The sequence below is a fragment of the Cucurbita pepo genome, chromosome LG07 (assembly GCF_002806865.2).
Source record: "Cucurbita pepo subsp. pepo cultivar mu-cu-16 chromosome LG07, ASM280686v2, whole genome shotgun sequence".
Taxonomy (NCBI): Eukaryota; Viridiplantae; Streptophyta; class Magnoliopsida; order Cucurbitales; family Cucurbitaceae; genus Cucurbita; species Cucurbita pepo.
The window spans coordinates 530,794-554,574 of record NC_036644.1 but is presented as its reverse complement, the minus strand read 5'-3'; the positions used below and the strand labels follow the sequence as shown (position 1 = coordinate 554,574).

The 23,781-nt window shown below is 39.1% G+C and overlaps 5 protein-coding genes across 8 annotated transcripts in view; 1 reads left to right on the top strand and 4 right to left on the bottom strand.

Moving 5' to 3' along the window:
- Positions 1-1,026: 1,026 nt before the first annotated feature.
- Positions 1,027-7,315, top strand: LOC111799247 (transcription factor TGA2-like). Of its 4 annotated transcripts, none has more exons than XM_023682717.1 (10): positions 1,027-1,119; positions 2,264-2,395; positions 3,401-3,547; positions 3,748-3,822; positions 3,907-3,966; positions 4,823-4,900; positions 5,016-5,067; positions 5,343-5,614; positions 5,700-5,948; positions 6,915-7,315. In XM_023682717.1, the coding sequence occupies exons 3-10, from the start codon at positions 3,479-3,481 to the stop codon at positions 7,059-7,061; spliced, it is 1,002 nt and encodes a 333-aa protein (XP_023538485.1). In that variant the 5' UTR covers positions 1,027-1,119; positions 2,264-2,395; positions 3,401-3,478; the 3' UTR covers positions 7,062-7,315. The 4 variants fall into 4 exon arrangements, with proteins under 4 accessions (XP_023538485.1, XP_023538488.1, XP_023538486.1 ...); XM_023682720.1 differs by having other exon boundaries at positions 3,395-3,547; XM_023682718.1 differs by having other exon boundaries at positions 1,031-1,194.
- Positions 7,316-8,337: 1,022 nt separating this feature from the next.
- Positions 8,338-11,914, bottom strand: LOC111798945 (thioredoxin-like protein CITRX, chloroplastic). The gene is made up of 4 exons (XM_023682300.1): positions 11,528-11,914; positions 11,289-11,411; positions 8,925-9,005; positions 8,338-8,740 (listed from the first exon to the last, which is right to left on the bottom strand). The coding sequence occupies exons 1-4, from the start codon at positions 11,738-11,740 to the stop codon at positions 8,624-8,626; spliced, it is 534 nt and encodes a 177-aa protein (XP_023538068.1). The 5' UTR covers positions 11,741-11,914; the 3' UTR covers positions 8,338-8,623.
- Positions 11,915-13,649: 1,735 nt separating this feature from the next.
- On the bottom strand, positions 13,650-15,273 carry LOC111798944 (protein spotted leaf 11). The gene has a single exon (XM_023682299.1). The coding sequence runs from the start codon at positions 14,956-14,958 to the stop codon at positions 14,002-14,004; it is 957 nt and encodes a 318-aa protein (XP_023538067.1). The 5' UTR covers positions 14,959-15,273; the 3' UTR covers positions 13,650-14,001.
- A 1,130-nt stretch (positions 15,274-16,403) lies between these two features.
- Positions 16,404-21,695, bottom strand: LOC111799196 (hydroxyproline O-arabinosyltransferase 3-like). The gene is made up of 9 exons (XM_023682637.1): positions 21,496-21,695; positions 19,245-19,839; positions 19,044-19,111; positions 18,755-18,956; positions 18,530-18,627; positions 17,815-17,884; positions 17,659-17,730; positions 17,465-17,578; positions 16,404-16,660 (listed from the first exon to the last, which is right to left on the bottom strand). The coding sequence occupies exons 2-9, from the start codon at positions 19,659-19,661 to the stop codon at positions 16,598-16,600; spliced, it is 1,104 nt and encodes a 367-aa protein (XP_023538405.1). The 5' UTR covers positions 19,662-19,839; positions 21,496-21,695; the 3' UTR covers positions 16,404-16,597.
- A 542-nt stretch (positions 21,696-22,237) lies between these two features.
- LOC111798731 (protein ABHD17A-like) overlaps positions 22,238-23,781 on the bottom strand; it is a 5,434-nt gene continuing 3,890 nt past the window's right edge. The window contains exons 2-5 of the mRNA XM_023682049.1: positions 23,279-23,518; positions 22,792-22,839; positions 22,388-22,719; positions 22,238-22,310 (exon numbers count right to left, since the gene is read on the bottom strand). Coding sequence (XP_023537817.1) covers positions 22,238-22,310; positions 22,388-22,719; positions 22,792-22,839; positions 23,279-23,518 — 693 coding nt within the window. The remainder of the gene's footprint in view (positions 22,311-22,387; positions 22,720-22,791; positions 22,840-23,278; positions 23,519-23,781) is intronic.

Genomic DNA, 23,781 nt, shown 5'->3' with positions numbered 1-23,781 from the left:
TAAAATATTTATGAACTTTTAATTATCCAAGCAAATATTTTTGTTTTATTTTGTTATGGATTGATGTAAACGTATGTGTTTTTTTCTTAATTATTTATTGAACATTGACTATCATAAGGGTTCTAATCAAATTCTTGAATTGTTTATAAAGTTGGTTAGAAATAATTATTTAATTATGATCACTAACAAAAGCTTTATGCACTTAAAATATCTCTTGGATATAATTTTACAAGTTGTTCTTAAGACTTTGAGAAATAAGTTTAAAAATCTTTTGGAGCTTCTCCTCAGGGTGTAGTTCTTATATCTTGAGAGGTAAGTCGAGTAGACCTAACTTAGTCGATTTCTTGGAAACAGAGGAAGATCTCTCAACTGAAGACCTTGCATAAGCATCTTTTGACACTTTTGACGAAACTACGCATTCATGAACAAGTGTTTGATACTTTTAATTGTTATCGAATACAATCGAAAGCTTGATAGGTTGATTCGAAGCTCATCATTGAATTCTTTGAACCCTAAAGAGATACGAGAACAATAATTTTGTGTAGAGACAACTCCAACAACTTCAACTCCCAATCATTTAATTCCTTTGGCTTTAGAATGAAAGAAAAAAATGAAAACTTAGAATCTGGGTCAGATTCTTCTCTGAAGAACACAATAAAAACTTGCAAAAAATTGATCAAACCATAAAGATTGAGGCAGCCGTGAGTCGATAATGGTGGACAATACTGTTAAGAATTTATGAATTTGATTATTGCTGGTTTACTGACACAGTGAGCTAAACTGACAAGCAAAATTGTAGTGTCATTTTGCTGAATTTCTTCGCCTCTCTTCTGACACCCTTAGAAGGAAGCCGAAGTAAAAACTTTCCAAGGCTAAAAGACAAATCACCTCAAAAGGCCTTAATCCTTAAAATATAAAAAAACAGTAAATTACAGGCAATTAGTCCTTGAAAAGTGGAACATTTTCACGCAACGGTTCGTCTGGAGATTGGCGTGGCCTTGAACAAACCCCCCAATACCCCAACCCCCCAAGCCCCTAGGCCCCCCGCCCCCTCGATTCACCCACACAGATACCAGTAAGCACACAGCAGCGCTGTCGTCTTCTTCCTCAGCTGCCCAGGTGAGTGAGTGAGTGCGTGAGTGCGTGAGTGTGTGAGTTCGAGCAAGAAACTGGCAATCATCCGCAACTTTTTCAGTAGGTTTTTGCTTCACTTACCTGCAAATTTCAGCTGATTTCGACCATTTCTGCTGTCACTGATCGATTCTTTTGGGGTTTTCTTGATTTTTAGCATCTGGGTTTCATTCTATTTGACTTGCAGTGTCGAGGGAAATCGTGGGTATCACTGATTTCTTTGCGTTAGCATAGCTAGTGAGTTCATGGGTCATTTTTGTAGCCCCGTTGACGATTTAATGGATACCCTCTTTCTAATTGCTTAGCTTCTCTGATGTTCTTGGGTTCATAAATCGTTTGAATGTTTCTTTAGATTTGAATGCTTGCTGTTCATTGTGATGGCTGGAGTAATGTTCGCGTGGATCTGTATTGTTCTTTAGCTCTTCTTCTCTTACCTTCTAATATGTCACTGGACCTTGTTTTCTTGGTTGTTCTTCCATTGGTAAACCTAAAGTTCTGTTGAGCAATGGAGTTTTTTGGCTACTTTTCAGGGATTGATGTTAGAATCGAATTTGATTTAGTGTTTGTTTTCGAGTTGCTCGGGTTTGATATTGCTGTATGTATTTGATGGTCCCGTTTGATAACCATTTGGTTTTTTGAAGTTAAGCCTTCAAATAAGCTTTCACCTACGAGTTTCCTTGTTTTGTTAGCTACTTTTTACGTATTGAAAACTAAACAAAGTAGTTCGTTGTAGAGCAATGACGAGAACGTATTGAGAATTGAAATGTTTTCTTAAGAAAGACGAAGCTCGTTGTAGTGCAATGACGAGAAAGCAAACACAATTTTACGAACGAATGCTTATCCTTATGAACTGATTTATCTGAGCCATAGATCCAATTCACTGATAGAAACCAGGGATTGCAGATACTCTTCGAACCATCGGCATCGCTTATATGATTCCTTTACTGGCTTACACCTTACCCCGTACGCCCTCGGTTCTTTTTTTATGGTCGATATTTTATGTTAACCATTTTGTTGTCTCATAACATGTTTCCATTGGTGGCTTTGTTTGAAAGGCTCTTTAAAAGATGCCTTAATGGACCAATTATGATTTGATGAATGAAGTCATGAATTGATGGGTTGTTCTTTTCAGTTGCACGGGAAGACTGTCGATCCGTTCTTATCGCGTTTCTGATTTGGGATATGTGAGAGGTCAAATGGTTGTCGTTTAGAGGAAGCTATTAAGCCAAGTGGTTCGTCGTTCGCTCGTGGGGGTTTGTTTAATGTAAGCTTCTCTTGGTATCGAGCATTACTTAGAGAACTTGAAACATAACTGTTGTGTTTTGGCTTCTTTTTTAATACATTCTTCATCTTTAGATACCCCATTCTAGGAAGAGTACAATCAAATAAACTATGCCCTAATCTTCGGTTTCTATGGAAGCTTAAGAAAATGATTTGTTACGTGAGATCTCACATTGGTTGGAGAGGGGAACGAAACATTCCTTGTAAGGGTGTGAAAACATTTCCCTAGCAGATGCATTTTAAAACTGTGAGGCTGACGGTGATACGTAACGGGTCAAAATGGACAATTTTTGCTAGTGGTGGCCTCGGACTATTACAAATGGTATTAGATCCAGTCACTGGACGGTATGCCAGCGAGGACACTAGCCCCCAAGGGGGGGTGGATTGTGAGATCCCACATTGGTTGGAGAGAGGAACGAACTATTCCTTATTAGGGTGTGGAAACCTCTCCCTAGTAGATGCGTTTTAGAACTGTGAGGGCCTCGGTGGCCTTGGACTGTTACAAATGGTATTAGATCCAGTCACTAGACGGTATGCCAGCGAGGACACTAGCCCNGGGGGGGGGGGGGGGGGTGGATTGTGAGATACCACATTGGTTGGAGAGAGGAACGAACCATTCCTTATTAGGGTATGGAAACCTCTCTCTAGTAGACGCGTTTTAGAAACGTGAGGCTGACAGCGATACATAACGGGCCAAAGCAGACAATATCTGCTAGCGGTGGTCTCGGGTCGGGCTGTTACATGTTACTTCAGCAATGCAAATCTGTGGTTCTTGAACTTATAAAGAATGTACATAATGATTGCTATTTCTATAATGTACACTGATGTTGAGATGCTTTTTGCTGGAAACAAGTTGACGAAAGCTTAGAAATGCGACGTTTTAATGGAAGACAAAACTAGTTTTTCTGAAAGAACGAAGGTCGGGATAGTTGTTTACAGGTTCACCAGATTCACCTGATACACCTCCACTTTTTTTTGTGAGTTTCAGAGCTTGGTTCGTTCTAGGTTCGATCACAACAGGTTGCCATATCGGTTCGTCGTAAAGATATAAAGATAAGAGGCTTCTATGGCTACTGAGGGCAGTCCCAGGACTGATATCTCAACAGATGGGGACACAGACGAAAAAAGTCGGAGGGTAATGTACTACTGCACGTTCATTTCACACGACTCGGGTCCCATCATCCTCGGTGTTTATGCTCAGGCGTTTATATTTGATATACAGAATTCCTTTTATGATATGCATTTTGAGATGCAGGCCTGGATAACTTTTGTTCTCGAGCTCATGAAAATTCGATCTTTGTCGTTTCCATAGACTAATTTCCGTTTGTTTTGCAGTCGAACGATCGGGCCCTAACACTTGTTATGGCTTCGGATTCTAGTGACAGATCAAAGGATAAAACTGATCAGAAGGTTGTGTTCTTTGGATCATTTTTCTAATTAATTCCTGGGTTCTTGAAATGATGTGTTGCTAACGAGTTTGATAATCGTTTGCAGACTCTTCGTCGGTTAGCTCAAAATCGTGAGGCTGCTAGGAAAAGTCGATTGAGGAAGAAAGTATGGTTTAAAATTTATACTTATGTTTAATTGACTATGAAGTAGACTTAATGAAGAAGCGTATATTCCGATGTTTATCTTTAAAGACCCGACGCTTTCAAGCCATAAAATCAGTTGGGGAGGAGAACGAAGCAATCTTTATAAGGGTGTGGAAACTTCTCCCTAGCAGACGTATTTTAAAAACCTTGAGGGGAAGCACGAAAGGGAAAGCACAAAGAGGACAATATCTGCTAGTGGTGGGCTTGTGGTGTTACTAATGGTATCAGAGCTAGACATNCGAAGGGAGTGAACACGAGGCGGTGTGCTAACAAGGACGCTGGGCCTCGAAGGGAGTGGATTGGGGGGTCCCACATCGATTGGAGAAGGGAACGAGTGCCAGCGAAGACGCTTTGTGAGATCCCACATCATTTGGGGAGGAAAACAAAGCATTCTTTATGAGGGTGTGGAAACCTCTCCCTAGCAGATGCGTTTTAAAAACCTTGAGGGAAAGCCTGAAAAAGAAAGCCAAAGATGACAATATCTACTAGCGGTGGACTTGGGACGTTACAATGGGTGACCCTCGAGAGGTAAGTCGAGCAAGGCAACATATCCCTAGGTCGAGTGACGTAATAGCCAAATGCTTGCTGTAAGTAAGATTTCTTCTCAAGAATTGGTTCCAAGAACCAGCACCTTGATTCCATAGATTAAAGAGAGGGCTACTTTGACTGTAAATCCATGGCCCCTTGGCTGTTTTCAAGGATACACTGCTCGGTTTTAAGTTGTAATAGCTAGTACCGTATTTTGCAGCAATAACTAGTTCGGTTACGCATATCCCGTTTTTATTACGATTTTTCCTTATTGTCGCATCCACATGCAGGCTTATGTTCAACAACTAGAGAGCAGTCGTTTAAAGCTGACACAACTCGAGCAGGAGCTTCAACGAGCACGACAGCAGGTTATATTTCCCATCTAACGACCATATCGATATTTTGATCGTGTTATTATTTTGTAATGATCACGCTCTTCGCGTCGTATTTGACTATGCTCTTCTTTGTTATACCTGTTCTTAGGGAATTTTCATATCAAGCTCAGGTGACCAGACCCATTCAATGAGTGGCAATGGTATTACTTTATAAATGTGTTGTTAAGATTCTTTAAAGCTTCTGTTTATGGTAGCCCGAGTCGCATTCGAAATGTTTGTTTGATATGCTCGTTAATGAAGATGAGAAAAAGGGGAAGAACGAGAAAGCGTCGTTTTTATAAAAAAAGTGATGCACGCTCGAGATTTTATGATCGAAGCGTTCATGATTCCCCTCTCGCCCCTCGAATTTGTGTTCTATTTAGTTAAGTTCCATGTTACAATATGGCCTCATATATACATTACTATGTTTTCGTAGGAGCCATGGCATTCGACGTAGAATATGCTCGATGGCTTGAAGATCACAACCGTCAAATGAACGAATTGAGATCCGCTGTTAATTCTCATGCAAGTGACCCGGAACTGCGTATTGTAGTCGATGGCATCTTGGTTCATTACGATGAGCTTTTCAGGCTCAAGGGAAATGCAGCGAAGGCTGACGTTTTCCATTTGTTATCAGGCATGTGGAAAACACCTGCCGAAAGATGTTTTCTTTGGCTCGGGGGTTTTCGTTCCTCCGAGCTCCTAAAGGTGACGAACGCTTCCCTCCGTCCCTCTGAAAAGAATAGAGCAAAAAGGGTTTGAAGTGTAATTGAAGTTATTTTATTAACTGCAGCTTCTTGTAAATCAACTGGAGCCTCTAACAGAGCAGCAGTTGGTGGGAATCACAAACTTGCAGCAGTCATCACAGCAAGCAGAAGATGCTTTATCACAAGGGATGGAGGCCTTGCAACAGTCCCTGGCCGAGACGTTGTCGAGTGGATCTCTCGGCTCCTCCAGTTCGTCGGGGAACGTTGCAAACTACATGGGTCAGATGGCTATGGCGATGGGTAAACTCGGGACGCTCGAGGGTTTTATACGCCAAGTAAGTGTTCCAATACTACACACAATATGTGTATGTGTACATTCCGTGTTAGCCTTTCAGTGGGTGTCTGATGAGACCAGAGTCGAACCTAACTGTTGAGCCTATATCTCATTTTGATGAGTTTTGAAACTTTTCTTCTCCGCTTTCGTAGGACGGCTCGAGTGAGTATAGAGTAAAGGCCAACTCGAATTCAAAACTTGTTTTCTATGCCAACCACTTGATTTGCTTAATGGATCTCTTGAGATTCTACTGGAGAAGGGAACGAAGCATTCTTTGTAAGGGTGTGGAAACCTCTCCCTAGTAGATACGTTCTAAAACCTTGAGAGGAAGCCCAGAAGGGAAAATCCAAGAAGGACAATATCTGCTAGCGGTGGGCTTGGGCTGTTACAAATGATATCAGAGCCAGACATCGGGTAGTGTGCCAGCGGGGATGCTGAGCCCCCGATTGTGAAATCCCACATTGGTTGGAGAGGGAAACAAAGCATTTCTTATAAGGGTGTGGAAACCTCTCCCTAGTAGATGCGTTCTAAAATCTTGAGAGGAAGCTCAGAAGGGAAAATCCAAAGAGGACAATATCTGCTAGTGGTGGGTTTGGACCGTTACAAATGGTATCAGAGCCGAACACTGGGCAGTGTGCCAACGATGACGCTGGCCCCCAAGGAGGGTGAATTGTGAGATCCCACATTGGTTGGAGAGGGAAACGAAACATTCCTTGTAAGGGTGTAGAAACCTCTCCCTAGTAAACGCGTTCTAGAGAGAAAGCCTTAGAAGGGAAAGCCCATAGAGGACCATATCTACTAACAGTGAGCTTGAGCTGTTACAGATCTTGTTTTTGTTTGATTCATATTGCTCTTCTGTAATGTGGCAATAAAGCGATCCATTTTGGGAGATCGTGCATTTTGTTACGTCGTTGTGGTGCATCGGTCTCATGACACTATTTGTCTTGCTGTTGTGCATAAATTCCAGGCCGACAATCTGCGACAACAGACACTTCAACAAATGCACCGAATATTGACAACTCGTCAGTCTGCTCGTGCGCTTCTCGCCGTACATGACTACTTCTCCAGGCTACGAGCTCTTAGTTCACTGTGGCTTGCTCGGCCCCGAGAGTAAGACGTTTAACCGAAGCAATAGTTGATGGTGACACTGCAGAGACATGAAAGGAACCCTCAAGGTAACACCTTTTTTGTATCATTCATTGGCAATGCCTTTCTTCTTGGGACTGAGATTCAGATCTGTCACAAAGAATAATTTGTTTGTAATTTTGTATTTTAGGTGTTGTTCTTCTTACATCTGTATAAATATTGATACAAACAAACTCAACTTCCATTGTTTATTGGTAAATTAATAATACTCTTTATCTAGAACTACAAAACAAACGCCCTTAACGACCCGCTAGCAAGCAAATATTGTCTTCTTTGGGTCTTCTCTAATCGATGTGGGACACCACCAAATCCACCCCCTTCGAGGTCCAGCGTTTTTACTGGCACACCCGCCTCGTGTCTACTCCTTTCGGGGAAGAGCTCCTCGCTGGCACATAGTCCGGTGTCTGGCTTTGATATCATTTGTAATGGTCTAAGCCCATTGTTAGTAGATATTGTCCTCTTTGGGCTGGTTTGATAGGATGTATTGACATATGACCACTAGTTTAAAATATTACAATTTTACAAGACAGAAATGCACTTAAATCGACGATTATCTTATTTTTTAGGGTCGGAATTAAAAACTCGATAACAACGGCCTGTTGCCATCTTTCTCAAATAATTTGGGTTCTTTCGTGGTTGTTATAAATTGTCATTTCCAGAGTTTGTCTTGATTTGAACTTTGGCACAAATGTGGAGATGAGCTTTGAAAAGGATGATTTGGATTTTTCCTTCCGAATTTCCCCTCTCAAGTAGAGAGAGATTTAGGGAGAGATTTCTACACCCATTTCCCCTCAAGTAGAGAGAGATTTAGGGAGAGATTTCTACACGATTTAGGGAGAGATTTCTACACCCTTATCAAGAATGTTTTATTCCCATCTCTAAACTCGTGTAATCTTACCGTTAATCTTACTTGACATTAAAAAAATAAAATTAAATTTAAGCAATTACTTCCTTATCTTAAAAAACATTTATTTTGTTTGATATCGAGTGTCTGGGCTAGCTTGCATTCATCTCGATTAATTTCACCAGACAACCATCTGACCCTATTACATTTGGTTGTCATGAAGCATGAAGTGTCAACAAAGAAAACACTACGTCCGACCTTATTACACTCCATCTTGCCCTCTCTCATAGCGAGATTCCCTCTTAAAATTCCAGCTCGAGATCCCGACATCCCATGATCCCGAGAACACATATTTGACAATAAAGTAGATATATACGAATCGATTTCCAAAGAGCCGAAAACGGACCGAACCAAACCAACCTATGATTAAATTTTTAAAATCAACTAAAACTCTGTTAGTTGAACTGTTGCTACTACAAGATAACACTTCCTAAAGAAAAGAAAATTCTGTTTTCAGTACAAAATGATGGGAGCAAAGTAATAGCTTTTCCGCCATTCAAATCTCTGGTTAAAAAATGACTTACTGGAGGCCAAAAAACTCCATCCACGACTCGAAAGAACACGTTCGAGCTCCAAATTTCCCGGTGTGTTGACGAGGGTATTCCTGATGTTGCTTTCTTCATAGCTCACATCTCTTTATCGATGATATCTCGCATCATCTGAATCGGAATGAGACCTTCGGTGCGGATAGCTTCTTTTTTCGGATCCGGGCTAATGAAGAAAAGTGTAGGCAGTCCTCTCACCTGAAACAAGGCATCTAACTCAGATTTACCTTTCAAACGAACAAAGACAATATCTTTCACAACTCGATTTGCTGATAATTGATGTGTTTGTAGATCATACAGATGAGAGTGTTTCATGTAAAAACGCTTTGTCGTATAGAGACCAAGCAAAGAGGATAGGGAGAAAGGATTGATGTGTTTTCACCTGCATATCGCGCGAGAATTCATATTCGTCATCTGTATCAACCTTGATGATCATTGCATTGTTCTCGTACTCGACCGCAAGCTGTGGTAAGAGCTACACGTTAGCGATTGCTTCCATGATTTCCAAAATGGAAGTTGAATAAGCATGTATTAGTTACAGCCTAATCCAACAACTCCAAATGTTAATCTATGTTCGAAGTTAATAGATAATGCTATCAGCTCAAGCAATCGTCTCGAGCATCGACATGTTCAGCAAACAACACATTTGCAAATCATCAGATATAGCAGATCCATGAGGCAATGTGAAATTTGAAAACTAGCCCACTCTGGGGAATAATGGGAAGTTTGGCAGATGATGCGAGGCCGAAGAGATTTGAAAATATAAAACTTTCATGAACGAAAATCAATAGTAAAAATGTTGTAAAATATCACCGACATGACAATGAAAATATTACTGATATGTAGTTGCAATGTGTGAGATCCCACGTCGGTTGGAGAGGGAAACGAAACATTGCTCATAAGAGTGTGCAAACCTCTCCCTAATAGACGCGTTTTAAAACTATGAGACTGACGGCGATACGTAATGAGCCAAAACGGACAATATCTGCTAGCGGTGGGCTTGGGCTGTTACAAATGGTATTAGAGCTAGATATCGGGCGGTGTGCCAGCGAGGACGCTGGCCTCAAGGAGAGTGGATTTTGAGATCCCACATCAGTTGGAGAGGGGAACAAAGCATTGCTTATAAGGGTGTGAAAACCTCTCCCTAACAGCCATGTTTTAAAATCGGGCCGACAGCAATACATAACAGGCCAAAACGGACAATATTTACTAGCGGTGGGCTACCATTTTGCTTGAACAAACCACTACTTTACTCCAGCGCATACACAAAATGAAAGTGCAAAAACTCCATCCAACCAACTTTGTTCAAGCAAGTTGACAAGAACTATAATCTATAGACTTGTTTATGGTGAGTCTTGCTCCCACATATTCTTTGTTCAATAAAAATAACACAAATTCGCAGAAACGTAAGCTTTGTACGTGATCACGAGCACAAAAATATCGCTCAACACTCAATCATCCACTAAAACCATAAGTTTTTGTAACATTCAGAATACAAACAAGCTTGATAATCAAATACGTGTATCATTTTAAAGTGAACTTTCCACCTAAGATAGAGGCCAGACGTAACAGCCCAAGCTCAAGCCCACTGCTAGCAGATATTGTCCGCTTTGGACTGTTACGTATCACCGTCAGCTTCACGGTTTTAAAATGCATCTACTAGAGAGAGGTTTCCACACCCTTATAAAGAATGCTTTGTTTCCCTCTCCAACCGATGTGAGATCTTACAATAGAGCACTAGAAGTAAAGAAAAAACGATAGGCGTATGGACTAGGAATCTCTTCCACCCCTATATAAACTGTAGGACACAGAATAGGAGTAAATATACTAACAAAAGATAGAATTGCTAGTTTGGGATACACTGATTGAATGCAAAGAGGATCGATTTATCGAGCCACGCAGATTATTCCTCCTGCAGTCAGACCACCATTACGAGACGATCATGTGCGATGCCAATGCTAAACCACCGTTACAGACCACAATATTACAGTGCCAACCATGTGAATAGCCCAAATCACCATGGTACTACCAGTACCCAAACTGACTACAGTAGCTTTACACATATATACTGTACATCAGGCACGCGTTCCTCTTTACCACAATTATATAGAAGCTCATCCCAGTTGTTCCAGCTAAAAGGGAAAATGTAAACTAAACTAAAATAGCCTTTAGCCTATCTAAACATACAATATATTTGAAATAATAATCAAACAGCACTCAGAAGCTAAATCACTACTAAACCAAAATGTTTAACCTGATAGTGTGAGATCTCCCACAGAGAGGGGAACGAGTGTGAGATCTCCCACAGAGAGGGGAACGAGTGCCAGTAAGGACACTGGCCCCCAAGGGGGTGGATTGTGAGATCCCACGTTGGTTGAGAAGGGAACAAAGCATTCTTTATAAGAGTGTGAAAACCTCTCCCTAGAAGACGCGTTTTAAAATCCTTGAGGGGAAACCCGAAAGGGAAAGCCCAAAGAGGACAATATCTACTAGCAGTGGGCTTGAGCGTTTACAGGAAGGTTCACTTATGGATTCGAAAACTAGCATGGAACACAGCAACTTACTAGTGAGGTTTTAACACAAGGACTCCTATCTAATACCATGTTGCTACAAACTACAAAAAAACTTAAGCCAATGGATAATAACATACATTCTTTGAACGCCATATTTGAAAATGAAGCATTTAGGCACATGTACAGCAAAGAAACGCCATATAAATGTGAGTTCATATCAAATTGCTACATACCATTTCAAGTTCTTGAGCCATTAGAATGCAGGGTCCACACCATGTAGCATAGAAATCGATTATAAGCGGCACATTTCTTTTCCCCTTCACCAGCTCCTGCACTTCTTCAGCCGTCATCTTCTTCTGCAAACCCAACACCAAAACAAGCACCTCATAAATGATTAACCGAACCAATAGCGAAAAGAAGCAAACAAATGGCAACAAACCCACAAACAAAATCAAAGAAAACACAAGTTTACCACAAGATAATCGTCGTGGATGTACTTTCCCTTGGGGGGTTTGCACAGAATCCTTCTGGGAGTGGTGGATGATGAAAGAAGAGCATTTTGTTGATGGGTTTTGGAGGAGGAGGAGAAAGGAATTGAAATGGAAGGTCGAATGGAGCTGAAATTAGAGATGGGGAAGAGATTGGCGGTGATTTGAAGGGTTTTGGGGGGCTGTAAAAGCGCCATTGACGAAGGGGGAGAGGTTCAACTGTTGCAGTGGAGGGAAATCCTTCGTTTTCGCAATGGATATGGTTTGGTGACTGCTCCAGCCAGGTCGAATTGCCTCGAATTACGCTTCCAAGTTCTTTCTCTTATCAGCCATATCCGTTTGATTTGTGAGGGCTTCCAAAGTTTTTCATTTTTGGTCCTTTTAATCACACCATTTATACGCTTAATTAAAAAGATTAAGAAGAAAAACTTAACTTAGTCTTCATGATTAAGAACTTAATTTTTATCCAAATTTGTAATATTGATAATCATTTATTTTATTATCAATTTAATAAAAACATTTATATTCTTACTAAAATTCGATTTTTAATTTTCAACACTTGGCCTGAATTTCAAAAAATTGATAATAAAATAAAGAAATTCATAGGTTATTTATAAGCTTAATTTTAAAATTTAAAACTAAAGAGAAACGAATTATCAAACATAATATTCATTTTTTGCAAATTTTTTTTAAAATAAATAATTTAATTTTTTAAAAAAAGTTAATTAAGAATTGTGTAGATGTGTTCTAAAAAAGTTCAAAATGTTTACAAAAACGAAAAATTAGCTAAAAATTTTTTTAAAAAAATTTAATCTAAATTTCATTTTAATTGATAAACTTTTTAGGTTGATTTAATTTTGATATTTAAACCATGTAAAATTACAATAGTAAATAAAATAAAAAAGTTTATTTATCAAAATATCACTCCATCTACCAATTTAAATTTAAGTTAATCATTTAAAGTATTATTACTTTTGTAGTAAAAGGTCATAAATTTAACTAAAAAATGAAACTTAACCAAAGTTTACCTTCTGTTCTTTTGCCCTTGATGAACTGTGGGCCCTCATGCTCAAGAGACTTGCCATCATCTACTGTCGAAGAAAGCACTTCTTTTTTAGCATATCACAAGTTTATTATGTAAACTCACCAAAAATCAAAAGGCAAAGAGTGAACTCACAAAGTACGAGCATGAGGATTGTTGAGGAGTTACACATCGACTAATTAATGAGTTGATCATGAGTTTATAATGTTGAAGATTGTTGGGAGAGGAGTCCCATATCGACTAAATAAAGGGTTGATCATGGATTTATAGAAGTTATTTGAGTTCATGCTCAAAATGTACCATATCATACCATTGTAGAGAACTGTGGTTTCTAACATGATACTAGAGTCATGCTATTAACTTAGTCATGTCGATAGAATCCTCAGATGTCGAACAAAGAAATTGTGAGCCTTGAAGGTGAAGTCAAAAGTGACTCAAGTGTCCTTTGTTCGAGAGCTCTAGAGAAAGAGTTGAGCCTCGATTAAGGAGCGACTATTCAAAGGCTCCATAGGCCTCAGAGGAGACTCTATGGTATGCTTTGTTCGAGGGGAGGATTGTTGAGAGAGGAGTCTCACGTCGACTAATTAAGGGGTTGAATACATCTCCATTTGTATGAGGCATTAAAGCAAAGCCATGAGAGTTTAAGCTCAAAGTGGACAATATCATACCATCGTGTAGAGTCATAGTTTCTAACATTTTGTACAGCCAAAAAGAAGTTGAACTATCCCAACCGTGGTTTCTAACATTTTGTACGAAAGCTTTACATCGTTCATCTGCAATACTCAACATTTTACACTATTTTCACAATCTTTTTCACATTCAAGAGGAAAATTCAAATGAAATGTTACTATTCATCCATCCATCCATCATATCAATAAGGGTTTCATCATTCTAAAGTAATGGGAGAAGAATGACGTGGGAGTTTGGTGAGCTAAGTGAAGAACATGGATTTGGGTTAGCAATAAAAATCACTATAAAAATGGAGTGGATAAAAGATTGGTAATAGGATAAGAACAAAGAGGCAAAGGACAAGCACAAAGAAGGAAAGCAACCCAGAAATGGAATGATCCAAAACAGCAGATAGGTACAGAATCATATCCTGATAATGGTGCTTCAAACTCTATCCATTCATTCACCATTAAATACAACTCAACTTCAGACATAAATTCTAGGTGGAACAGAGATTACATACCAAAGATCAGCCACAAGATCATGCGAGTCACATGAAAATTTGTTGAATTCTAGGTGGAAAGTGTAGAATTTTGATACTGAACTATAATCTACAGATACATGAATGTTGAATTTGTACATGGAATTTGTTCAAACGAGGGAAAAAGAATTAATCCGATCACACATGAATATGGTGGAGAGTAATCAATCAATCAATCAAAGAGAGAGGGAAGATGGAGCAGAAGCCTATTCAGAGCATGAATTTATCAAACGATCCAACTGCAAATCCTCGAATACGTTACCGTCGATGTCGCCACTTGCAATTAGCTTCAACAATTCCACCGCCTTGGCTTTCCCCTTCTCACTGCCGTTCATGGCCACATCTCCAATTTCGCTCAAGATTCCAGATCCCAAATCCTTGATGTCCTCCTCCGCCCTCTCTCCTCCCCACCTCGCTAAATTCAACAACGCCGATACCGCGTTCTCCTTTGTCCTCTGACTTGAACCAGTCCCTGAATCCAACAAATCCACCAAAACTCCCAATCCAGAAACCTTACGAAATGCTAATTCGCTATCTTCACATCCCGCCACCTGCGCGACCACCGCCGACGCATCCTCAACAATCCCGGCGTGACTGCCGACCACAACCAAAGAGAATAACGGAGGAATCACTCCGAGATCGACCATAGTGGACCGATTCGGCTGACACAGCGCAATCCCAAACAACGCTTTCAGAGCATCCTTAATCGATCTCTGAGGAGATTTCCTAAATTTGAGAATATCAACAAGCGAATATATTATATCACGCTTTGAACCAATAACCGGACGGTACTCATCCACAACGAGAAGACTATGGAGAGTCGCAGCACAGGACTGGACAGCGGCGGCAGAAGAAGAGGAATTATGATGGCCAAGCACATGAGAAATCGCGTCGAGGAGGCCATGTGTGGACATCAAAGCTTCACGGGAGGAAATTGAGAGATTAAGCAGCGTAGCAGCGGCGTCTTCTTGGGCAGCGTGAGAGGAGGAATACAGAGTCTCAGCCAAATAAGGAATGGCACCAGTTTCAGCAATAAGCGATCGGCTCTCAGCGTCGTTCTTCGTCATCAATCGGAGCTCCGACAGGGATTCGCACCGGATTTGCTCGGAGACGGAGCTAAGACGAGAGACCAAAGTGGAAGCCGTACGGCGCTTCACCTCCATCTTCAGCAACTTCAATGGAGTCGAATCGAATCGAATCGAAACGATAATCAAGAATTTGAGTGAGAAGAAATCTGGATTTGCAGAGGAATTTAGGTTTTTGTAGGAAATTTGAACGGAATTGAATCGGATAGAAGGAGTAAGAAGAAGGAGAAGAAACCCGAGCGTTTGGTGAGAAGAACTGAAATGACGAAAATAACCTCAACGTGTAGACGCAACGTATGTGGCGGCGGAGGGGCAGTGGGGTCCATAAATTTCCAGCAGACGAAATTGTTGTTTCCAACTTGGAATCTTTTTAAAACATTGTGCGTTCAAACTTTCTATTTATTTATTTATAAAATAAATAAAAGTAATTTGTTTAATTAAAAAAAGAATTATTAATTAAACGTGAGCATTTAATTAGTGGAATTATTATATATTTTTCATTAATTTATTATTTATATACGAGTAGCATGAAATATTATCCTCTTATCTTCTTAATATTGACATATAATAATAATAATAAATAATAATTTAATATTAAAAAAACCACTATTTAAATATTTAAATATTAGATTAAAATGAAGGGTGTTGTAGGGCAATGGGGATGGAATTTTAAAATGTCAAAAAATTGGAAAAAGGATTTCAAGTGTGAACTCATCAATAGTCAAATATTCCATACTTATTTAAACTATCTCACTCACCGAACAAAAAAAGAAGCTAAAACTTTTTTCAAATTACACGTGGGAGAGAGCTTGTCGAGTAAAGGAGTGTGAGATTCCACATTGATTGGAGAGAAAATCGAAACATTCCCTATAAGGGTGTGGAAACCTCTCTCTAACATACACGTTTTAAAATCATGGGGTTGATGGCAATACGTAATGGGTCAAAACAGATAATATCTACTAGTGGTAGACTTGCGTCCTAAGACAAAGAAGCTTCTAATGGGTCAAAACAAATATGGTTTATTTTTGTCTGTTACATTGTTGTTCTAAAATATGTTTTATTATCTAATAATTAGAAACATTTTTTACTGTCTTAAAAGTAGACAAAATCCATTAAAATTTAATACGTGGACAAAAATATTTTAAATTTTATTATATAAATCAAACTTGCCAACACAAAGTTGACTGAGTCAAATTGGTTTGGTTGACTTTTTCAATTTCCAACTTGCCCCAAATATAGATTTGACCCCCAAAAAACAAATATTCCACTTAGCCCCCATTAATTGGACTTGCCTTTTCCTTTTGGTTAAAAAAATGGTCAAAATTACTAATTGGTCCTTATACTTTTTAAGTGTTGCAATTAGCCCCTAGTAATTTTTTTTTTGTTTTTTTGTTTTTTTTTTTTTTTTTGTTCCGATATGTTAGTAATAAGCTCAACGAGCAAGTCAGACATGTGAAACTCAATTAAACGATAAACTAATAACTAAGAGAAGAGACAAACAGCAGCCCTGGACAAAACACGAGAGGCTGAATTCTCAAATGAAACGTTCAAGGGTATGATTGTAATAAAGTTTATAGTTCAAGGTCGTTTGTGCAATTTCCTCGAAGAATCAAAACAAGGGTATTTGATTGGTTTCTATAACAATACCATGGCCTTAAACATTAAACATCTATAGGAATATCCCCAAAAGCTTGGGCACCTTGTATCTCTTTTATATCTATGTTGTGTCCCAATTTGGAATGTTAGCGGTTGCTTCATTCACCATCTTTACTAGGGTTACCTGCCAACAATGAACATAGAGGCCACAAATCACTTTTCATAAGAGCAATTTCGCTATTTCAAATATGTTAGGGCTATGCATGGTTCGGTATGGTTTCCGAGTTTTATGCACTTCCTTAGTTTGCAGGAATACGACCAAACAATAAACTAAATCATCCTCGACATGGGTTTCTATAATAGTCCAAGCTCACTGTTAGCTGATACTGTTCTCTTTGGACTTTCCCTTCGAGAGCTTTCCCTCAAAGTTTTTAAAACGGCCTGGCTACGGAGAGGTTTCCACACCCTTAAGGAATGCTTTGTTCCTCTCTCCAACCGATGTGAGATCTCACAATCCACCCCTCTTGGAGGCTAGCGTCCTTGCTGGCACATCGCTTGATGTTTGGCTCTGATATCATTTTGTAATAGCTCAAGCCCACCATTAGCAGATATTGTCCTCTTTGGACTTTCCTTTCAAGGACTTCCCCTCAGTTTTTAAAACACGTCTACTAAAAAGAGGTTTCCACACCATTATAAGAAATGTTTCATTCCCCTACCAACCGGTGTGGGATCGCACAATCCATCCCCGTTGGGGGCCAGCGTCCTCGCTGACACACTGCCCAATGTCTGGCTCTAGTATCATTTTGTAACAACCCAAGCCCACCGTTAGCCGATATTGTCCTCTTTGGACTTTCCCTTCAAGGTTTTTAAAATGCGTCTACTAGGGAGAAGTTTCCACACCCTTCTAAGAAATGTTTTGTTTCTCTCTCCAACCGAAAAACATGCGGCAAGAGGTGAAGACAAGGAGAATGGGTTTCTAGAAACGTACCACACTTTCAGGAACTCCAGGAGGGGGTAAAGAAATGTTTCTCGGAGGAGGTCCACGTAAATGCGACCTCTTGTCGAATCGCCATTCACCAATTTTACCATAAGTCAATTCGCCCTAATGATTTTCAGGAAAGTGAGTTCATTATAAGAGCTAAGATTATAGAAAAGAAAGGAACAAAGGCAAAGAAACTTCACCTTTAAGTTGTAGTCACATCCGTAAGTATAATGTATAATGAACTTTTTACCAATCTCCAAGTCCCATGGTGGCTGACCAGTTAGAAAAGAAAAAGAAGGAACATCTCAAGATTGGTTTCAATATGGCTCACCAGTTAGAATCAATGGATGTCATACCTGCAACATAAAATCTTTCCGAAGAACGTGCTGCACGCCATGCAAAGCCGAAGCAACTGCATAAGCATACCTTCGGGGAAAAAGTGAGCTTTAGAAGACAGCATTTCACTACGGATTTTAAAATTTGTGTATCGTCGTCAGCCTTACGGTTTTAAAACGCGTCTACTAGGGAGAGGTTTCCACACCCTTATAAGGAATGCTTTGTTCCCCTCTCCAACCGATGTGGGATCTCACAATCCACCCCCTTGGGGCCAACGTCCTCGCTGACACACTGCTCAGTGTCTGGCTCTGATACCATTTGTAACAGCCCAAGCCCACCGCTAACAGATACTGTTCGCTTTGACCCATTACGTATCACCGTCAGCCTCACAGTTTTAAAACGTATCTACTAGGGAGAGGTTTCCACATCCTTATAAGGAATGCTTCATTCCCTCTCCAATCGATGTGAGATCTCACAATCCACCCCCCTTGGAGCCCAGCGTCCTCGCTGGAACACTGCTCGGTGTCTAGCTCTGATACCATTTGTAACAGTCCAAGCCCACTGCTAGATATTGTCCGCTTTGGCCCGTTACGTATCACCGTCAGCCTCACGATTTTAAAACACGTCTACAAGGGAGAGGTTTCTACACCCTTATAAGGAATGCTTCGTTCCCCTCTCGATCTCACAATTTGGTATAATATAGAATACAAAGGTTTATCGTATCTGAAAGCTTACATTTCTAGCACCCATCCAAAAACTTTATCCGCCTCGGGATCCTCTTTCATCTTCAATGAAACATTCATCCATGTAGGAGCAATCTTTTCCAGCAAATCCTGATAAACAAAACCGATATAGCACATCGAACAGTAAACGTCGAGTCAGTAAAAAGAAAAGAACTTTGCAAGAATGGCAACAGGGAAAAGAAAATATCATGTTAAAAGGTGTTAATCTCCCAATCACCTTCCTGATAATCACGGGGGAGTTTCCGATCGGGTCGATATTGGTTACAGGGCCATATTCCTTAGGGAAGAACTTTCTCAAAACCTTTTCGTTTTGATCGGGTTTGATGTAGAAAAACGGAAACGCAGCTGGATAACCTTCGTTGGATAAATTAGGAAGCGGATTAACGAATATATGATCTGGTTCTGCCATTAATATATATCTGTAACATAAACAAAATCAAAGAGAATTCTAATAGTAATGTTTATGAGAGGTTCTATTCTTTAATGATTTTACATAAAATTCTCACTCTTCCTCTATTGTAGCCTTTTCCAGCCACTGCACAAAGGCCCATGGTCTGTTCAAAACAATGTAACCCTGAGAACAGAACAGACAAGTTTTAAGAAAAACGAAACGAATCCAACTCATTTGAAAGAAGAAACGAGGGCGTTCGAAGCAGCTATCAGTGAGTTAAATGAACGCAAAGAAGAAAGCGTGATCGGATCCTCACCCGGTCGACACCATCAGGAAGAGGATCCACCACCATAGTAGGAATCTCATCCATAAGGTTATCGGGTTTTCCCGAGTGCAAAACACGAGTGAACCCTCCCATCTCGGAGTCAGGCAAGTCTTTCATCTTCTTGTACCAGTAATACATAATTCGACATTGCCATTGGCTGTACGGAGCATCGGTCGCTGTCAAAGCAACATGGTAAGGCAACTTTGTCTTATGTTTTTTCACATTCTCTGGCATTTCAATGACGGGGTCGATCGATAACCGATTGTACGAGTTAGGTCCAACTCCCCTTCCCGTGGATCCATACCGGATAATAGCTATCACCAAATTATAAGTAACAAAGAAGAAAGCAAGAGCCAAGAGAATCAAAAACAGTGGGGAAGCCTGTCCTGTGTTCTTCCTCCCTATCATAGTAGCTATTTGTGGGATCCAAATCAAGGACTTTCAAAATTCATTATAGGATAAGTTTTCTGAATTATCCTGAAAATTTTCTGTTTGCCTTTCGGATACACACGTCGTAGCTGTACGACGAACAACTTTTACAGTGTATAACTTGAGAGGCGTTCGATTCCCGCAGACGTTTATTTCACTGCCAACAAACAGAAGGAAGAAATAAATGAGATTCTGGTTGAAATTTAGAGTCCTAAACCATCTCTTAGGTACAATTTTGGTTAAGGAATGCTACCTATCCTATGATCTATGCTGAAGGATTACATATTAAAACTCTCCTTCACAGATTCTAGCCACGGCGAGGCGATATTGTAACCGCTCAAGCTCACCGCTAGCTGATATTGTCCTCTTTGAGCTTTCCCTTTCGGGCTTTCCCTCGAGGNGAAGGATTACATATTAAAACTCTCCTTCACAGATTCTAGCCACAGTGAGGCGATATTGTAACCGCTCAAGCTCACCGCTAGTTGATATTGTCCTCTTTGAGTTTTCCCTTTCGAGCTTTCCCTCGAGATTTTTAAAACCCGTCTGTTAGGGAGAGGTTTACACACCCTTATAAAGAATGTTTCGTTCTCCTCCCCAACTGATGTGAGATCTCACAATCCACTCCTTACGGGGCCCAGCATCCTTACTGGCACACCGCCCCATGTCCACCCTCCTTTGGGACTCAGGCTCCTCGCTGACACATCTCCTCGTGTCTAGCTCTAATACCATTTGTAATGGCTCAAGCCCACTGCTAGCAGATATTGTCCTCTTAGGACTTTCCCTTTAAAGCTTCCCCTCAAAGTTTTTAAAACGCGTCTACTAAAGAGAGGTTTCCCACCCTTATAAAGAATGTTTCGTTCTCCTCCTCAACCGGTGCGGGATCTCACAATCCACCCCCTTTCGAGGCCCAGCGTCCTTGTTGGCACACTGATCGTGTCCACCCTCTTTCAGGGCTCAGCCTCCTCACTGACACATCAATGTTTGNGTGTCCACCCTCTTTCAGGGCTCAGCCTCCTCACTGACACATCGTTCAATGTTTGATACCATTTGTAACAGCCCAAGCCCATCACTAGCAGATATTATCTTCTTTGGGCTTTCCCTTTCAGGCTTCCCCTCAAAGTTTTTAAAACGGGTCAGCTAGGGAGAAGTTTTCACACCCTTCTAAACAATGTTTCGTTCTCCTACCCAACCGATGTAGGATCTCATAGATACAACTCTCAATTCTCAACCAAACTTGTTTTAAGCGAGGCAAACTCCGAACAGGACGGAGAAGAAAGAACAGATGCAACAATATTGAATGTATCAAAGTCAAAATCTAAAAGGGTGCAATGAGAGAAGCTGAAATGAAGAACAAAGAAGAAAAACAGGACAAAAAAAAAAAAAAAATCAAGAACATAACAAACACTACTTCAAAATTCAGAGCATCTCCATAATTTTCAAAGATCTAACATCATATTTCATGAACAACTTTCTCCATCAAACCCAGAATGCACAAACAACACATAAACTATCAGAACAGATCTCAGAATCAGATTAAACTCTCCATGAACAATTGTGTGAGATCGAAAACAAAACCATTAAGCATTGACTTCAGAATCCAGTAAAATCATGAAATGGATACGCCTCAAAACTACAAAATCCATCATAAACCCAGAAAAACTCACGATCATAGAGCTTCACAAACAATCAAAGATCAAAAACACAAGAACAGAGCCACGAACAGGTAGGTGTAGCAGTATCGATCGAAATTCAAAGCAAGGGAATCAAAAACTACGAAAATTATAAAGGATTTTCAAATCAAAAGAGGTCAAACCTTGAACATCAGCGAGTCGGGGAAGAACAAATGAAAACAAATTGAGAGATCTGGAAAAGTGGGTCTCTTGTGCTTCCGTCAGGACAGTCGCCTCGTTGAATCTTTTGGGTTCTTTAACAAATTCTTGTTGAACCCTTTTGTTTATTAAACAAAATCTGGTTGAATCTGTTCATTTTGTGTATTTTACTCACCTAAAAATTTGGACATTTTAATTTTGTCTGTAATTACACTTTAATCTGTTCATAATCCTTACTTAGGGCGGCTGCCGTTTGTTAGCCATTTTTTTTAGCTAAGTTAATAAAAATATTTATAATTTTTAAATATTAATAAATATTTTAATATAATTCCTAAAAATTTAATATTTAGTTTCTATCCTATTAAATACTAATTTAGATTAAAATTTAATATTTATTTTTTAAAATTACGTTATTATAAATTTTTAAAGGTCATCTCTCGAACAACTCATTTTAATACATCATAAAAGTCGTTAAAATTATATTAAATCTAAATTTGGAGTAAACAAAAATATTTTATAATTTATTTTTACGGTTTTCTCTTATAGAAATATTTTTCACCATACGACCATTTTTATTCAATCACGTCATTATTTAGTTTATTATTATACTCGGCGTATATTGATATAACGATATAAATAATACAACTAAAAATGGACGATAAATAACTCGATAAGAACAGTTAAACCATTAAATCCAACGAAGATAGTCATTTACATTTTTCGATATCAAGCTTCGGCCACCTCGTGCTTCAAACAGTCGACGTTGCACAACCCAACAGACCGCACTATATCTCCCAAGCTGTTAAATCACATCACACGTCGTTAACATATTTCTACTTTTTCTAGCAGTTAGTAAGCTGTTTGAGTTTGACTTACCGGTCAAAGCTATTTCGTGGTCTTTCCGATGAATCTACGTTGTTCTTTGACTTTAGCAACCGATCCACGCTGTTTCTCGACTTATGGGTAGCTCGAGATTTGTCCTTTTGATTGGTGGTCGGTGGTGGTTTATGATCATGTTCGTGAACTTTTTTGGTTGGACGTAGTGTTTGTATGGCGGATATGAACTTACGAAGGTGATTTAGGTATTGTGGGTAAAGTTCTAAGTCACAATGGCTTCCTCCTTTGAGCCATAAGGGTTCGTACTTGTCTTTGCAAAGCTCCCACAGCTGCTTTCCATGGGAACAATCCACGACTTTATCTTCGGTTCCCTGAAGAAACTTCAATTACTAATAAACCGTAAACCCTAAACCTTATAAAAAAAAAAGACCGAAAAAACTTACATGAATCACCAACACTGGACAATCAAGAAGCGGAATCTTGTCAATATTCTGCAATAATAAAAATATCTCTGAACTCGACACTTTGTTTAAAAAACATCCTTAAACTTTCCAAAGTTTCAATAATATCGTTAAATAGTTTAAAAAATATATTTACTATTAGTCGTAAACTGTTAATATATTATTTTTAACTTTCCAAAATTAAAAAAAAAAAATACTCCTAAACTTTTTTAAAAATTTAAAATACATTTTCAGAAAATATTATATTAAAAAATACCCATAAATTTTTAAAAGTAATATTTTAATCTTTATGAAAAAAAACTTTAAAAAGTTTTTACTCATGGTAATTTTTTGAAATTATTAAAAAAAAATTTAAGGTAACTTTTAAAAATTTTAAAATTGTAGGGATATTTTTGAAATATTTTTAGAAGAGGGCAAAAATGCAAATAAGAAGAAAAGGGAGGGTATATAAGCAAAAAAGGGGGGAAACCTTGTAAATGTCGAACCAGAAAGTCTTCTTGAGAGGAGGATAGAGAACACGGAGGCCGGAGAGAATTGGGCTGTGGAGGACGACGGCCCTCACCGCCGGCAGCCGCGTGGCTAACTCCAGTGTGGGCCCACTGCCGACAGACTGTCCGTACAGAATTGTTTGGTCTTCTTTAACGCCGTATGTTTCTTGCAAGCATTTGTAGGCTGCTTCTATGTCGGCGTATGTGTCTTGTTCACTTGCCTAACCCACAATCTTAAACCTTTTACTAATTTCTTCTTTAAAAATTTATCATAATATTTATTTATTTATTAAATAATAATAATAATAAAACTCTAAATAACATTTTATTAAAAATAGTTATTTAAAGTTTATTAAAAATATTCCTTTTTTTCCAAATAATAATTTATAATAATAAATGACAAAAAAAAAATCCATTAAAAAGACTCTAAATAATTATTTATTAAATTTTCTTGAAATTCAAAATTCAAAATTTCATATATATA

Excerpts from the sequence above, each read along its gene's own strand:
- LOC111798944 (XM_023682299.1), bottom strand. The coding sequence starts at position 14,958 with ATGGAGGTGAAGCGCCGTACGGCTTCCACTTTGGTCTCTCGTCTTAGC.
- LOC111799247 (XM_023682717.1), top strand. The coding sequence starts at position 3,479 with ATGGCTACTGAGGGCAGTCCCAGGACTGATATCTCAACAGATGGGGAC. Across the intron at positions 3,548-3,747 it reads CAGACGAAAAAAGTCGGAGG|TCGAACGATCGGGCCCTAAC; the intron begins GTAATGTACTAC and ends TTTGTTTTGCAG. Across the intron at positions 3,967-4,822 it reads AAAGTCGATTGAGGAAGAAA|GCTTATGTTCAACAACTAGA; the intron begins GTATGGTTTAAA and ends ATCCACATGCAG.
- LOC111799196 (XM_023682637.1), bottom strand. The coding sequence starts at position 19,661 with ATGATAGGGAGGAAGAACACAGGACAGGCTTCCCCACTGTTTTTGATT. Across the intron at positions 18,957-19,043 it reads AAGGCTACAATAGAGGAAGA|ATATATATTAATGGCAGAAC; the intron begins GTGAGAATTTTA and ends TTTATGTTACAG. Across the intron at positions 16,661-17,464 it reads CTGGAGTTCCTGAAAGTGTG|GTAACCCTAGTAAAGATGGT; the intron begins GTACGTTTCTAG and ends CATTGTTGGCAG.
- LOC111798945 (XM_023682300.1), bottom strand. The coding sequence starts at position 11,740 with ATGGCGCTTTTACAGCCCCCCAAAACCCTTCAAATCACCGCCAATCTC. Across the intron at positions 9,006-11,288 it reads TGGCTCAAGAACTTGAAATG|CTTGCGGTCGAGTACGAGAA; the intron begins GTATGTAGCAAT and ends CTCTTACCACAG. Across the intron at positions 8,741-8,924 it reads AATTCTCGCGCGATATGCAG|GTGAGAGGACTGCCTACACT; the intron begins GTGAAAACACAT and ends GCCTTGTTTCAG.